Below are 15,579 nucleotides of genomic sequence, written 5' to 3'. Positions count from 1 at the left end.
TTTATACTTGATTTCTCTCTCTCTTTTCAATCCATTCGGATATGAATATCGTAACTTGGAATTTTAAAGCTGTTTTCGAGTTACGAAATCAGAATCAGGAGGTTTTTTTATTTACCAATTTATTGATTCTTAATATCAGACTTTTGAATTAATCATTTTTTACTTCTATACCGTTTCTAAAATTACATAATGAGTTGTAATGGAAGACAGTTGAGGCTAACATTCCCGGAAGTAACCTAATTCTAAAAAATAAAAATATACCATATCAGGAAAAATTCAATTTTATAGGCTACTTGTTACCATAAAAATAGCTTTTCAATTAGAAAATTACGTCCACATAAAAAGCACCCAAGCTTAATTTCAAACATTTTAGATGAAATCTAATTGAAAATTAATGAGCCATATAAATTAATTATAATTTTATTCACGAAAAATCCCCATCATAATTTTTTACTCATATTCTTCTGTTTTTTAAGAAAAAAAAATCGATATTTTTTTTTAATCTCTTTGATGTCAAAATGAGAATTTGTTGGTCTGGAAGAATATCTTTATTAACATCAAAAATCTTTCTCATCTATTTTGTTTCTCGTGATTACGAAACCCATCATATGTAGTAGCAATTATGCAGAGTAGAGAAAGAGATGTATGTCTTGTCCATTTGTTAATTCAAAAAAGAGAAAACACTGCAGAAAGAGTAAACACTGGCTGTTTATGCAAAGATACCGATTTAAAAAAAATCCTCCCCTACTTCTACTGGTCATATATGATTCAAGCAAGAAATATTCTATCTGCTTCTATAGCGTAGTGGTAGCGCACTCGTTCCCAGCGCGAGAGGGCATGGGTTCGTGTCCCTGTAGAGACAGAAGTTAATTTTTTAATATCTTCATATGAACAGGTGGTTTTCGGTATACCTTGATAGTATCAATTAACTGGTGAAAACCCGACATATTCGAGTGGTTTTACAGTATCGAGGAAATTTGTTAAAAATCACATATTAATCAAGTCTTATAGGAGAGATGGACAAACTTATTTGACAGTAGGACAAAAAGAAGAAAAAAATTGGAGAAAATAATCCTAATTCCTCATTTTAACACCTCAGCCAGTCCTCGTTGAAAATAAAAGAAAAAAAGGGACATTTTATCGAAAAAGTTCGGATGACCAAAATTATACGAAAATGTCCTGTAATATGATATCCCTTCATACACAAGTTTCTCACCCGCGAGCGGCAGAAATAGCTCATATCTGGCCAAGGCTATGTAGCATATGGGCTGTTATATGGCCCTGAAATCTGGCGCATGGATTGGAAAGTTGTGTACAATGTACGTTCCTGCAGTATAGGCTCCGTTTATTTTTCCTCAGTATTTGTTATCAGCTAATCATTGATTCTCATACTAGAAGAATGCACGAGAAAACAAAAGCGATGCCAAATATAACAAACTAAACCAGAATTTCTGCAAACTTTCGTCTTCCCAATACGCATGTATTTCTCTTTTCATTACTTGAGGTTTTATCGCCAATTCAATTTATAGCGTCATAATGAACGTTATTAATTACTGCTATATTTTTTACCTCCCTTTTCCCCAAGGATATAAGGAGCCATCTCACACAGAACCTATGAATTCAACATTGCTTCTTTTTTCCCCCCTCTTTCCTGCTTTCTTATCTTTTCTCTGAAAATACTGATGAGGTATCGATCGCATCCTACTGCTCTGCTGCTGCAATATTCCTTGCGAGGAAAAATTCGAAAAATTCGTTTACTGGCCATGATCTGCGAGAGAGAGAGAGTCTATAGGCCATTTCTCTCTGCTTTCGATGATAGTGCTTAAAATAAAGAAGGAACACGACGAAAAACTGCGAGAAAACGAAGAAATTGTGAATTTTTTTCGTTGGGAAAAAATATTCCCAATTGGGGAATTACTTTTTTATCCTGTGAAAAAAAAAACCGTCTTTCCGGAAAAACTAATATAATTAATAAGAGAAAGACGGTGTGTAATAATGCTTTAATGAAAGATGAGCCTATCTTTTTTCACTAGTACTTGCGTGAGAGATTAAAATTCTGCTTTTATATATACAAAAATATATATAAAAGGGAAAAATTATGTTTTTAATCTCGTTGCATAGCGAGCACGCACATTTTCAATATACACTCTAATAGTTTTCATGAACATCAGATTTTAAAAACAAGGGACATGGTGTGGAAAAACGCGACTCCAAATTGCTTAATCGGAAATTCTGAGATTATGCGCTTCACTGAAATTACAAAGAAGAAATATTTAAAAAATTATCATAGAGAGAGAGTATTTTTACTTTGAACAGTTTAAAATATTAAATATCAAAGTTGATTTTGAAGCACGAAAATATCATAAACACGATTGTCTAGAAAATTTAATGATTCGGTACAGAAACATGAAACTGTGCAATGAAATGCCAATGTAGTTTCTCAGTAAATGACTTTTAATAGCCTTACCAATACAGTTTATACATTATTTATTTGAAAATGCCAAATAGTTTGTTTTTTTCGAATTAGAAATGGTAGTCAAAAAATGAAAAGATGAAAATTCGGGCATTTCCCATTTTACTTCAAAATATTATAAGACATATGGCAGCAATATTATAACACGAGACAAGCATAACCCTGACAACATAAATATGTTAGGGCTAAGCATTGCATACACGCAAAACACATTCTTGCATGTATCAATTCCTTAGAAACTGTTCAGAAAAGCGTTTACGATGTGCATGCACGGTTGGGTAGTAGACTTCGAAAACGTTTCTGCAGAAGAGTAGGCAGACCTTCAATATATATATATATATATATACGGTATCTACACACCATCAAAATTCCATTTGAAATTTTCACATCAAAATATGGAAAAAGATGAAAGCACTAGTGGCCGAGTAGTGCAGTGTTAACATGCTCACCTACCACCATGAAGGCTAGTCTCAGGGTTCTGAGAACATGGTCTCAGAGAATAACATGGATAACAGTTTTTTCCCTACCGAACCTGAAGTGACCACTACTAGAGATGGTGTCTTTATTTCTAACACAATCCGATCGGTAGTGAATTTTTGTATGGCGATGTGACCCGAGTTGGGGTACGGGAAAGTTCTAAAACAAATGTTATTTCGACATTGTCATAATGATTGGTTTTTCGTGATACGATACGTGACAAACGGAAAATTAATAGGAATTCTCATCAGTGCTACATACATATCGATGTACGGTAGTATGGGCATCGTGCTGAATTCTCATGGTGAGGATCTACTTTCGAACCCCGTCAGCGGCACAGTGGTGGTAGTCTAAAGTTTGTTTTGTGTGGTTTTCCAACTTCGAGGTGCGAACGTGAGTCGTTCCCTCATTTAAAAAGTCTCTCTGCAGAAAGCAGGCTGAACCTCAACATGATACTTACGCAACATGAAATTCAAACAATACCCATCTTCACTTCAAAATATGGAAAGTAGATGGCAGCATCAGGAAGAACACTGAACAATCACAACTCTTTCAACATAAATACTCTAGCCTCCCACGTACTCTCAGAACACACACATCCTGGCATGTACCAATTCATTAGAAATTCCTCAAAGGAATGCTTATATACGAGGTGTATGTACGGTTAACTAGTAGCAACAAAAATAAAATACATAAATAAATGGAATACTTCGATTTTTTTTTATCACTGAAGTTTCATAAATAAAAACAATTTGTTTTAACGAGAGTAAACGTCAAAAACCGCAAAAAAACGTTCGAAACAAAATAAAAATGTTAGTGGAAAGTTAAAGCAGGTATTTCGCAAGCAAAACAATATGACAAATGACAGAAAACCAATCTGGGGGTTTCATTATTATTTGCTGTTTTTAGCACCTGCTTCCATTTTCACTCATTTAGTATGTATTAATGATCAATTATTCTTCTTCTGTTCTTTATCCGAGTTCTTACCCCAATACTGCTTATGCCAGACTTCCAGCGAGAAAAAAACATCTTTTTTTTCGCCTCACGATTGTTGTTCCGAATAGAACTTTGGTAAAACATTGAAAACAATCGAATCACGCTATGCATAAAAGTACGTATGCTAAGTTCGATAATATTCTCTGAAACGTTCATGCGTAATTAAGTTTAGAAATTATTACCCCGGTTTTACCTTTCCGAAATAAAATCGGACGTGCCACATGAAAAATGCGCATTCATTTATTATATAAATGAATCTTTGAATGGAATGGAAGATTTTAATGAGTTTTATTTGTTTCTCGATTTTAAATGAATCATGTAAAGTTATGGGAAAAGAGCCAGTTCGTTAGTAGCACCCCAGAGCAATATTTAATTGCTAAATTACATTATACTACAATCTCCTCTCCTAGGGTAAGAGCCTTTATGCTCCATATTTTAAACGATTGCGTCGCATTTTATTTTATTTTTGATTCAATAAAAGTATCTCATTAAGTTTCCTCTCGGGGGTTCCATTAATATTTTAACTGAGTCTTATAGAAGGCAATTTAGAAGAAGCGAGAAAATGTTTGATTTACCGTTACGCGACTGGTAAAAGGGCCTCACCTGTCTTTTTTGAAGATGATGCTCCATATATAAACTTCTCTTCAACGCAGACTTTCCAAAATCCTGCCATAGTTCAATTTATTGCAGGTTGTTTTATACATTGTTCTATACACGATGTCTGGGCTAAACGTATCCAAAAGTAATTGACTTGTACTGAGAGAACCCCACACATTCTTATAAAGGAAATACCTTTGAGCACACTGTAGAAGACGTAAAATTCAACAACGAAAATGACTCAAAATAAAAAGCTAAAACACCAAACAAACGTTTCGAGACTAAAATATAGTCCCTTATTCTGCTAAAATCATTCAAAAATGCTCAACACCCACTCCGACTTAAATTTCTTCGAAGCCCTTCAGATTCAATCACTTTTTTTTTTGGTTAACGATTACTCCAGCACTCAATATTTTTCCAATATTTCGGCTGAATTCTTAAATTTGCTCCTCCCTGCCCCACTCTATCATCGATGTATTCCAAGTTATAATAGTAATTGTATCTACCATCGCTATTTCTTCCTTTACCATCATCACCATCACGCATCAGTCTTTTATCCGACCACGTGTTCTTACTACTCTAGCGAGTGGTTTACGCTACATCAGACCATTTCTACAAAGAGGAAACTATACCGTATAAATCTCAATGCGGCTATTTGGTATTTTTTGTTTTTATTGAGTGATTTTCGTAGGATTTTACGTCTTCTACAAACATGCGTAGTTCTGAAAGTGCTGTGTCGTCAATTATGGATTGCTCTAAGTTTTCGACCAAAGTCACGCATCCGCACTGTCCACAGCTGCTTTTAAATGCTTTTCGGAGCAGTTGCGCTGATTGCGAGTATGGGGACACCGTGGTCGGCTGAAGTTGGGTTTCTGTGATTTTCTGACTTTCTGTGGGTGTTCTGAAGGTAGAAACGCGAGCCGATTTACTATTCAAAAAAATGTCTCCCTCACTGAAAGCACTCACGCACTCATGCACGCACGCACACAATTAGACCTTCAGCATTCAAAATTCAAGCATTGTACGCGGTAAAGGCAAAGCAAACAACTACCTAGAAAATTCGCAAGATGGATGATAGTATACAAACTCGACAACGATATACAAAACATACACGGCACACACATTCCGACATTCACCAATTCATTAGAAGTTTCTTTGAGTCATGCTTACGAGGTGTACGTTATCTTTAGTAGTAGTAGCAGCAGCAGCATGTTTTAAAACAGCATCTGAAAACGTTGATTTAATAGCAACTCAAATGCTACTAAACACTTGGTAAGGGATCGAATATCGTTTAAACATCTGCAGCGCCATTAACGATGATCACATCGAACTTCATTAACTTGAGGAATTGTTACTCAAGTTCAGTACTTGTTGCTATCTTCAGTACAACTGAAATTTATAGGTAACCATATGTGGTTCTTTAACTATAAGCTATTAATTTTGGATACCTTTAGCCTGGACAACCTGTGTTTCATATAATTTTCACTTATTGCATCGTGTTTAATCAATTGTTCTTGAGACGATAGTGGTCTCGTCAGCAGGAGAATGTGTGTGTGTGCGCGCGCGTGTTTCAGTTTTTATTTATAACAATTTTTCGTACAGTGTTAAATTGCTATTTCTCTCATATCGAATAATGAAATAAACGTTTATTAATAAACCGTGATAACTAAATGTGTTTTCAAGAATTTCTGGCTGTTCCATGTTCTTATATATGCGTTTTCCTGCTGCATTTCAAGATGTCTAATGCGGTCGAACTTGGTTAATTCAAAGCTTGGGGGAAAAAGTTTGAATTATCCAATTTATCCGTATAAGATAACTAGACGTTCACAAAAACTCTTAATAATTATATAAAAATGTACTGAATGCTATCACTAACTTAATTTCCCCGTTGTTGGAATAAGTGTTTGTGTTAAACGTAAACGATCACGAACACTATTTCATTTGTAAATTAGTAATTTTCACGTGCTTTCTTCTGGGTGCTCTTAAACATTGTACAGTACAAAATCTTCAGGTTCATTTAGAGAATGAAAGATGCGATTTTCGAGCTTCTCAACAGCAAGATTTTTTTAACATGTCAGTAGTTTCTGCAATTGTTGAAATAGGAACATCGGTTGCTTGCGTAGATTCGTTTTCGTCTTTTTCATGAGAAAGTTCAATACGACTTCATTTTCCACTTTTTAACCGCATCTCAGTAAGTCAACCACAATTTTGTTCTGTAGAGTTGAACAAGCTCATGAATCTCGTTTGGACATGGTGGAAAACGCTGCTAAGCTACACTACATTCCAAAATGAATGAGCAATGGTTTTAAAAATTCACGAATCTCCAAAACATTTTCACCGGGGTTACATCAATCACTCTAGCTTTTAACAATTCTGCCTGCAGAGATTTCGTGATTGCCACACGCAAACTTCTATATTTACTAAGTAATAGCACGTGCATATCTGCCATTGGCAGGTGGTAATGTAGTCATCCAAGGCCCGATAAAACCCCATCAGCCCTATGTAAAGACAAAAATCAGCGAGTGAGTATGAGCGTACAGAACTAGGAACAAAAAAAATCATTACTTCTTTCTTGGAACTGCTACAAAACAAGTTCAGATTTAGTGTTGATTTTAAATTTGTTATAGACCATTTGTTACATTCTGGAAAAGATTAGTAAACAACGAAATAAGGATGATTGAAGGTTAATAGTACTTGCTGGAAATTCTGAGGAAAGTGACATTTTATTTGTGACATATCTGAATCAAACTTTGAATTATCCCAAACATTAGGGGGGGGGGGGAATTCGAATTAGACAGATTCTTTCGATATTAAATTGAATAAGAAACTCAAGGGGAATTCCTTAAAGTTCGACTTAGGCAAGTTGCCCTGTATTATTAATAATTCAAGAAAAATACATTTGCTCATAGTATTATGTAGTAAAGAAAAATTACTAATTTCTTTGTCAAGAGACTAGTCCTCTTTTTATTTATCCCAGTGAATCGGCCCATCGGAAGGTGAGCGGTCCACGAATAGAAATCGGTGAACTAGTATGAATAAGGTGTGTTTTCTCAGAACATGTTTTAATGAAATCATTTTCTTTCGAAAATAATTCGAATTAACTACGTTCGAATTATTCAAGTTCCACTTTATAAGAATACATGAAATTCCGAACAACAACGATATGAATCAAGAACTAATTAGTTTATGTAAGGATAGTTCTCTCCTCCTACAGAGGAAAATAACTTACCTTTCCTACGTTTACATAAATTGTTGGGCACCCTAGAAAAACAAGTAAAACGCAAATTGCACCAGTTTGCATAATAAGTCCACTGAGTTATAAGCACCGCCACCTGCTCCGTGTATGGCTGGATATTTTCAGCGTTAATAGAAGTCCTTCCAGCAGCTCATGATTCAAATCTTGGTTGGAAAAAAAATCATTGTGTGAGAGAAATGGAATATATATATACAGCCTCTCTGTTGGGATATATTTTGTTTTCTTTCGTCTTTCATATCCGCGTGCTGGAAGAATGCTACAAGAACTTCTTTTCTGTATAAAAGCTACAGAAATATTCGGAGAAACTTGGACTATATGTGTGTATGAAAAATTACGCTAACCTAATTTACCTTTTTTTCTTTTCTCTTATATTTTTTTGGAAACCATCCAAAACACTTGCAGATGGCAGCGAAACAAAACAGTTCCGTCAGGCGTTTTTACTTCTCTCTCTTGTCAGATTCCTTTTCTTCATAGTGGCCTAATTAAAGAGAAAGAATATAAAAAAACCGAAAACACGGCGTTTTTTCGCCCTTAAATCAAGAAAAAAAGAAAACTTTTGGATATATTCCCTAGAAAATTACATCGTACAATATGTAAATTATAAGGGATGGGTATGTACAGTATTTGCTAAAATTCATAATTCATTACTTTTCTCTGTATTGTTAGAAATAACTACAAAAACAAAATTTCTGCGCCGTTGCAAAAATATTAATTAAATTTATTAGTTTAATTTATATAAACACTAGACATGCAGTGTAAGCACATGTGGAGATACTTTGGAGTTATTTTCTCTTCAATCATGTACAGACACCTTGCTTAAAAGATGGTGATTAGGACAAGAAAGAAATTTTGAAGAATTTTTCGGAACATTCTTCTAATAGTATGAAAATTTTATATTTGCTCGCAAGCGATTTATATAAAGGGTGTCCTGTAAGTCCTAATTCGACCTTTATCTCATCGACCGTTCGTCGTAGGGTATGGCTCTAATTTTAAAAATTCTCAAAATATGTTCAGAAATATCATTCTGTACTAATTTTGAGAGTATAAATACAGTGTGTCACAAAATAAAAATTTAAATTTTCATAAGGAACCGAAAACCTCAATTAAAAAAGTTGTTGCCCTATGTGTTTTTAATGAGGCCGGCGTGCTTCCTATACGTTAGAAGTTCTTTAGGAATATTAACGTGGACGCGTAAGTTTATTTATTACTCCTAATTAACCGTGCGTGCATCTAGCTAACGAATCGGTGCGTGCCGGAATGTATGCTGTGATTGAATGTGCGGCCTTAACGTTGTCAGAACTATGCATGTTCTACTGATGCTGTCACCTGTTTTTTATACTTCGAAGTAAAAATGCTAAATGCTTAATTTGTATGCTATCGTGTTGAAGGTCTTCCTGCTCTCTACGGAGAGACTTTTTCGAACGGGAGACCTGCTTACATTCGTACCTAAAAGTTGGAAACCCACGCAGACTGCAGTTCATACAATGCTGCGGCTCCCGACTTCGAGGCGCTAATGCGACCCGATCTCCTCATTAAAAAGTAACGCCGCAGAGAGCAACAGGCCTACAACGGTACAATTATTCATTAATTACACTTAAAAAATTGATTGCAGATGGCAGCACTACACATAACAAGCATTACACAGAAACAAAGTTCACAGAAGTATCACTATACGTACACACACATTCCAACATGTACTAGTTCGATGAAGTTCCGCAGAGGAATATGGACTAGGTGCATGTCTGGTTTAGTAGTAATATTAGTTCATACAATGGCTGCATGAAAGTGCGTGGTCGAAGATCTATAGAAAAAACGGTGATAATATAGAGTTGGGTCCAGATGTGCTGGATTGAGTCTGGAGAAATGGGTGACGAGAACGAAAATGGAAATCTTGGTCATGCTCTTACTATAATCATGAGCCATTTCTAGGCTGCACAGTGTGTCGTACATATTACTGTTCTTAAACATGAATTCTGAACAAACGGTGTTTTTTTCGAATTTACATTCTTTTTCAACCCGCTTTATCCCTTTACAATGATTTGTCATTTTAATGCTCTAAATAGGTTCTACCTAACCCTGCATACAACTCGTAAGCATTACTTTGGTGGGGAATTTTTAACGAATTGGTACATGCCGGAAAACGAGTGTTCTGATTGTATGTGTGGCTCTTACGTATTTATATGTAGTCAGAATTATGCCCGATTTGTGTTATACTGCCACTGCCATCTGGCTTCCATATGTTGGATTGAAAATAGCAAATACCCGAATTTTCACGTTATGCAAGTATTGTGTTGAAAGTCTGCTCTCTGCGGAGAGACGTTTTCAAATGGAAACTGCGAGTAATAAGAAAACCTGGACAGCATTGGATATTACAGGTACTTTTACTTATGAATATGAAGAGAGAGAGAAAGATACAATCTTTATATTAATATAAACAAATTTATTTTTTTTCATGGAGAGTGAAAATTATTCTCTCTAATTAGTTAAGCAATAAGGTATCAGTTGATTCAAACCAAGTGTAAAATTTAAAAGTTGTAACATATCTTGATGAGCTGAAGACTATGTATAAGATGTAAAAATACGCGATCGGCTAATTAGTTGAAGAAAAAAAATATAAATTTTTTAAAATATACTATACTAATTATATTAATTTTTTCAGACGAGTTCCCAAGAAAACAGAATTTCATCACCGAACAAGAAATGTGAAAAATTAATCAGATAAACACAATATTACGGCAACAAAAAATTTACTTCTTTCATTTGATTTTGACATTTCTTTTGATCAATCAAAATGCGATGAAAACGGAAGTTAAAAGATACTTTTGAAATTTTTTTTTACAAAGGAACGATTAAATTCTTTTGGGCAATATCTTTTCTCGAATATACTGATTGAGTTTCCTAAAAAAGTGAAACATTTATAAAAAAAAAATATTTTTAACACACCGTTTCTTCCTCCTTCTTCCCTTGCCTAGAAATTGGTTTTGCTCATTTGCTCGTGAATGGCTTTTCTTTTCCGCCTGATTGGCTTCTTCAAAAGAAAATTCATTGATGTCTTATGTAAATATTTGGAGGCCCAAGTAGATTACGGTCTCAGGAAGATGAGAAAAACAAGAAAAATGTGAACGCTATCATTCAATTATCAAATTTACTTTGATTAGGTTTTGTGGCTTATTTCTCATTTTTTCCCGTTCGCGAGAGCATTTAATAATTTCTTCCCCATCTTCTCATTTTTTGTGTAGCCTACACTCAGTGTGAGAGGTATTTTTCTTCGAATCAAAAACATTAGATTTCTTCACATTAGATTGTTCCGTGATATTCTATTATTCTTTTATGATTTCGGTAAAATATAATAAGAAGAGATTTCAGCTTTATGCTTGAATTTACTATTTGTTTTGTTTTTTATTTTTGCTGTAATTTCGTACGTTTAAGATTCAGAAACGAATTTATGAAGTGCTTTTGTTTAACGCTTTATACCGTATTTTTTTCAGTTAATGTTATGTCTTTCTCCCAAAAAAATTTCTATTCATGAAAATCATTCTGGAGATGATGAAACATTTTAATACTCTCTGATAATTATTTCGTGGGCACAAAAGAATTTCTTCTAATTATGCAAAGCACTTTTTACTTTTGTACATTGCTACAGAATGTGCAATTAGTATTAAGTATATGAATTATTAGAAATAAAACTTGAAGTAGAAACAAACAATATATATTTCAACATTTTTTCTCTCTGAAAAAAAGAGGGAGGAACATTAAAGGAAATTTAGAACATACCATTTTTTTTCTCCTCAAATTAAATTCCATATTAATTTCGGTATTGTATTCATGCAGTATTCATTAAAGTAATACTCATTACATCGGCCATAGTCAAGGAATTCCCTTTCTCTCTCTCTAGAAACGGAGCTTAAATGTCATAGTTTAAAGCGCGCGCTCTTCATTAAATTATCTCGAAAACAAATGAAATAACCGAGTTGAGAATCCGCATGCATACTTATACATCACTTGAATCTATATGTTAATCTCAAACAATGTAAATTCATCAACGGACTCGTTAACACTATAATTTATCAAGCGAGTAATGAAACCATCTAGAATATAGTATACACTAAATTTCAGTTGTTGCAGCTAATTATGAATTCTGTAACCGTGGATGTGACCTGAATTAGAACCAATCCATATCATAACGTGAATTCTCATTGAGTGGTGCTCAAACCATGGCTTTTTGCAAAACAAACTGCAGAATAATTACGACTAGTCTGCCTGTTTTCAATGGAAATTAAACGTTATAATGCGGATTTTTGTTATTATTATTAAAACATATGTATCAAGTGGCTAACTGATGCCATCGAGAGAAAGAGATCAATGTAATATGCATTTAAAATTAAAAACACAGAATACTTCACAATGCAGAGACTATAAAATACTATGCGATTCAACAGAAAAAATTATGTTCACATTTGTTACTATCTGTCTTGATTCATTGAATATGTTTTCTTTGGAACAAAGTCGGCGTCGTGAAAATATGATTGAAGTATTTATGATTTTCAATGGGATCGATATGGTAGATCTTGAAATATTGTTACTCCGTCATTCAACTGCTTCGGCACGGACATACCAGTTTCGATTAGTTATGGTTTATTCCAGGTTGTGTCAAAATGTGATTACTGTAATAAGCGTCAAATCACAGGCAGTAAAAAATGCCTGTTAATTCCCTAATGTTCTCAAGTAACGAGTGTCCATTCACCAATATCGAAAACGAGTGTTCATTCGTCAAGGTCACTAACCAATATGAATATATGCCCCTCACCCAATTTCACCAACAGAACCCATTCGCCTATATCTTCAAATAACGAGTGTCCACTCGACAATGTCGCTAAATAGCGCATCCTTCTCTTCAATTTAGCTGAAATTTTATTCGTCTGATTAACAAAACTGATGCAATTAATATTAAAGCAAACAACTTGAACGAGTTCGACTGTAACCGCATGTATTAGATGCTACCCAAATTCACAACATCTACCTTATAACTTTAACAACTAAATGAAAGAGCGTCAGAACTAATTAGAAAACGAGAAATTACCAATTTTTTTTAGAAAAGTCGTGAGTGAAACTTTTGTTTACTTTCAACCGGGTGACGGGTTACTCTACTTTTTCGCTCTTTCATGACAAAAAAAAGGCCTTTGTACTGTTGTTCAACTCATTCTAGTGATTCAGAATAAAAGCTTAGAACACAGACAATGAGTATTTTCTTTCTCCATTCTACTTAATGATAACAAGTGCAATGGGGAAGAAAAAGGAAGAGGAGGAAAAGTTGTAGGTATGCCATGCTGTTTGTGACGACGACAGTTACGAGCTGCGGTAATAGACAAGGGTATTAGAGATCTAATTACGAGGAAAGCCTTTTCCGTTCGATTCAAATGCACCTTCATCACTGATTAGATGAACGGAAGGAAGCCAACCTACTCGATCGGTTCGAGCTTCAACAAAGACGATCAGGAGCTGACCTGAAGATTTGAATGCGATAATTAGTCTAAAGAGAAGCGGACATCCTCCGAAACCTAGGAGAATAGTGCTCGGAGAACTAATTCCTTTTATCATTCATAAAATATAGTTGAGACAAATATTCCAAGTAATAAACATACGCGTTCCACAATGGCTCGGAGACATATGTGGCCCTCATTATGTATTCGAGTTCTAACGGAAGGTTTCATCGTAAACCGGAGTAATCTTTAATTTCCATTAATGAATTATGAAATGCAAGTCGCCATGTGTACAGGGTGTGCCATAAATTCGTAAATAGTTTAAAAGTTAATAAAAATCGAAGGAATTAGCATATTATAACGCGGTTTTTCCGAGAAAGTTATTCTCACGGAAGAGAATTTTGTTTGGTAGGGAAAAAAAATGAGTTCAAACTTTTTTCGATAGAGGACCAAAGAAACCAGTCCAGCAAGAGTGATTGGACCCGAACCGTTCTTCAATCCCTCCTGTGTCCAAAACGTTCGTACATCTTCAGTCGGCGATTGGTGGCGGTGATAAAATAATTTCACCAATTGTGCTTTATCCACCAATGTCAACATCACAACGAAAACTTTATGTCAGTGCCAGTAACAGGAAAATTCAGAAATGGGCTGTAGATCGTATACCCCGCGTTTTATAGGACTCCAATTTGAATATTTAAAGTGATTTGATTTTGTTTAGACCCTGTATATATTTAGTATTGTGATTACATATTCTTGTAAATTAGAATATCTCGAAGAAAATCCAACAAATTACTCTAAAATGTGTATTAACACTTACATTAGAAACCGATGAATTTTTTCATATTTTTCATTTAAATATGGGTTGAAAATTGATCTTTATACGGTTTCAGTATGTCTATACAGTGCCGCAACTAGCCATTCCTGTGCCCTGTGCAAGAATTTGAATTTAGGCGCCCCTTCTGGCCCATTCTTGGGCCCAGAATGACCCAATTAGGCCCATTCTCGGCCCTCTTCCAAGTGGGTCCTGTGCGGGTGCATCTGCTTCGTTGCGGCACTGTGGCTATACAATCATGTTCAGATGATTTACTTCTGAAAAGCATTCGAAGGTGAAGTACACGATTTCCATAATACATAAAATAAGTATTTTTTCATCCGAGTCAGGGTATTAATGCAGAAAATATCTTCTTACTATATTTGACTAAATTGGATTTTCGTTCAGAAATTTCGAGATACATCTGATACCTCGTTACCAAACGATAGATTCAATAACAAGATTTATCATCTTCAAGATAAATGCAAATATAATTACTTATTTTTCTTTCTTTCTTTTTTATTCAGGAGCCATGCTCTCAGAAATGGAAAATTCAACTTGAAATCTTTGAACACGGATAGAATATCAACTATTATGAAGTAAGTAAAACTATCATCGCAATAAATTTTTATTCTTTTTTTTAATAACTTTATACTCGGCGTTTGAAATTCAATTCAGTTTTTTAGCCATAAAAAATACTTCGATAGAAAAAGAAGTAATAAATGAGGATAGAGTACTTTTCTAAATTCTATAAATAGTAAAGTTAATTTATCTATAGAAATATTATAGCTGTTTGAATATAAAATAAACATACTATTCAAGTTACATATGTTTTATAATATTTGTTTCAAATGTTTATTGAATAAAAGAAAAAAAATGAGGGGATTAAATTAATTTTTAATATTTTTGTGTGTAGAGAAAATAATTTATTAATTTGATTTTTTTAAATTTTATATTAATAAATAAATAGTTGGATTTTTCCTGGCTTTCTTTTTTTGGTGGAATAAAGTCCTGACACATTCATTAATATCATCGATGAATGAACACTAACCTATACAAATCCCTATTTAGTTCAAATATTTTTCATGTTCTCAGCTTACATGAAAAAGGGAAAACTGTTGCTATATGTATAGAGATGTTGATTTTTTTGGAAAGAAAAAAATAATTTCCGTGTCCACGGGGACACGGACCCCGATATCTCGAATGCCGGACGAGTTGTTTGCTACGAGCTATGAAAACAGACAGAGTATTTTGGAACGTCTGTATATGCCGAAAGGCACCGTGCGATGGGCAATAACAATAATCAGCTAATGGCCCGTAAATGACATCGGTGCGAACCAAATGAAGAGTCATATGTAGAGGAAAATGTCCTCTCAACTTGTTAACACAAGCTATACGGAAAACTGGCCGTACATATGTTACGATGCTGATCAATTTTTTTGGAAAGAAAAATTCATCTTCCAAGAAAGCAATGTTCATTCTGCTTCCA

General features: G+C 34.4%; 1 protein-coding gene across 1 annotated transcript in view; it reads left to right on the top strand.

The window, feature by feature from the left end:
- The window catches only part of LOC149086443 (vesicular glutamate transporter 1-like), a 167,368-nt gene that overhangs the window by 109,258 nt on the left and 42,531 nt on the right, over positions 1–15,579 (top strand). The window contains exon 2 of the mRNA XM_089255597.1: positions 14,618–14,689. Coding sequence (XP_089111723.1) covers positions 14,618–14,689 — 72 coding nt within the window. The remainder of the gene's footprint in view (positions 1–14,617; positions 14,690–15,579) is intronic.

The sequence above is a fragment of the Pholcus phalangioides genome, unplaced genomic scaffold (genome assembly GCF_987345545.1).
Source record: "Pholcus phalangioides strain wild (caught in Gottingen) unplaced genomic scaffold, Ppha-v1.0 ptg000004l_1, whole genome shotgun sequence".
NCBI classification, from domain to species: Eukaryota; Metazoa; Arthropoda; class Arachnida; order Araneae; family Pholcidae; genus Pholcus; species Pholcus phalangioides.
Note: the sequence above shows the minus strand (reverse complement) of the source record. Positions and strands in the feature narration are given on the sequence as shown.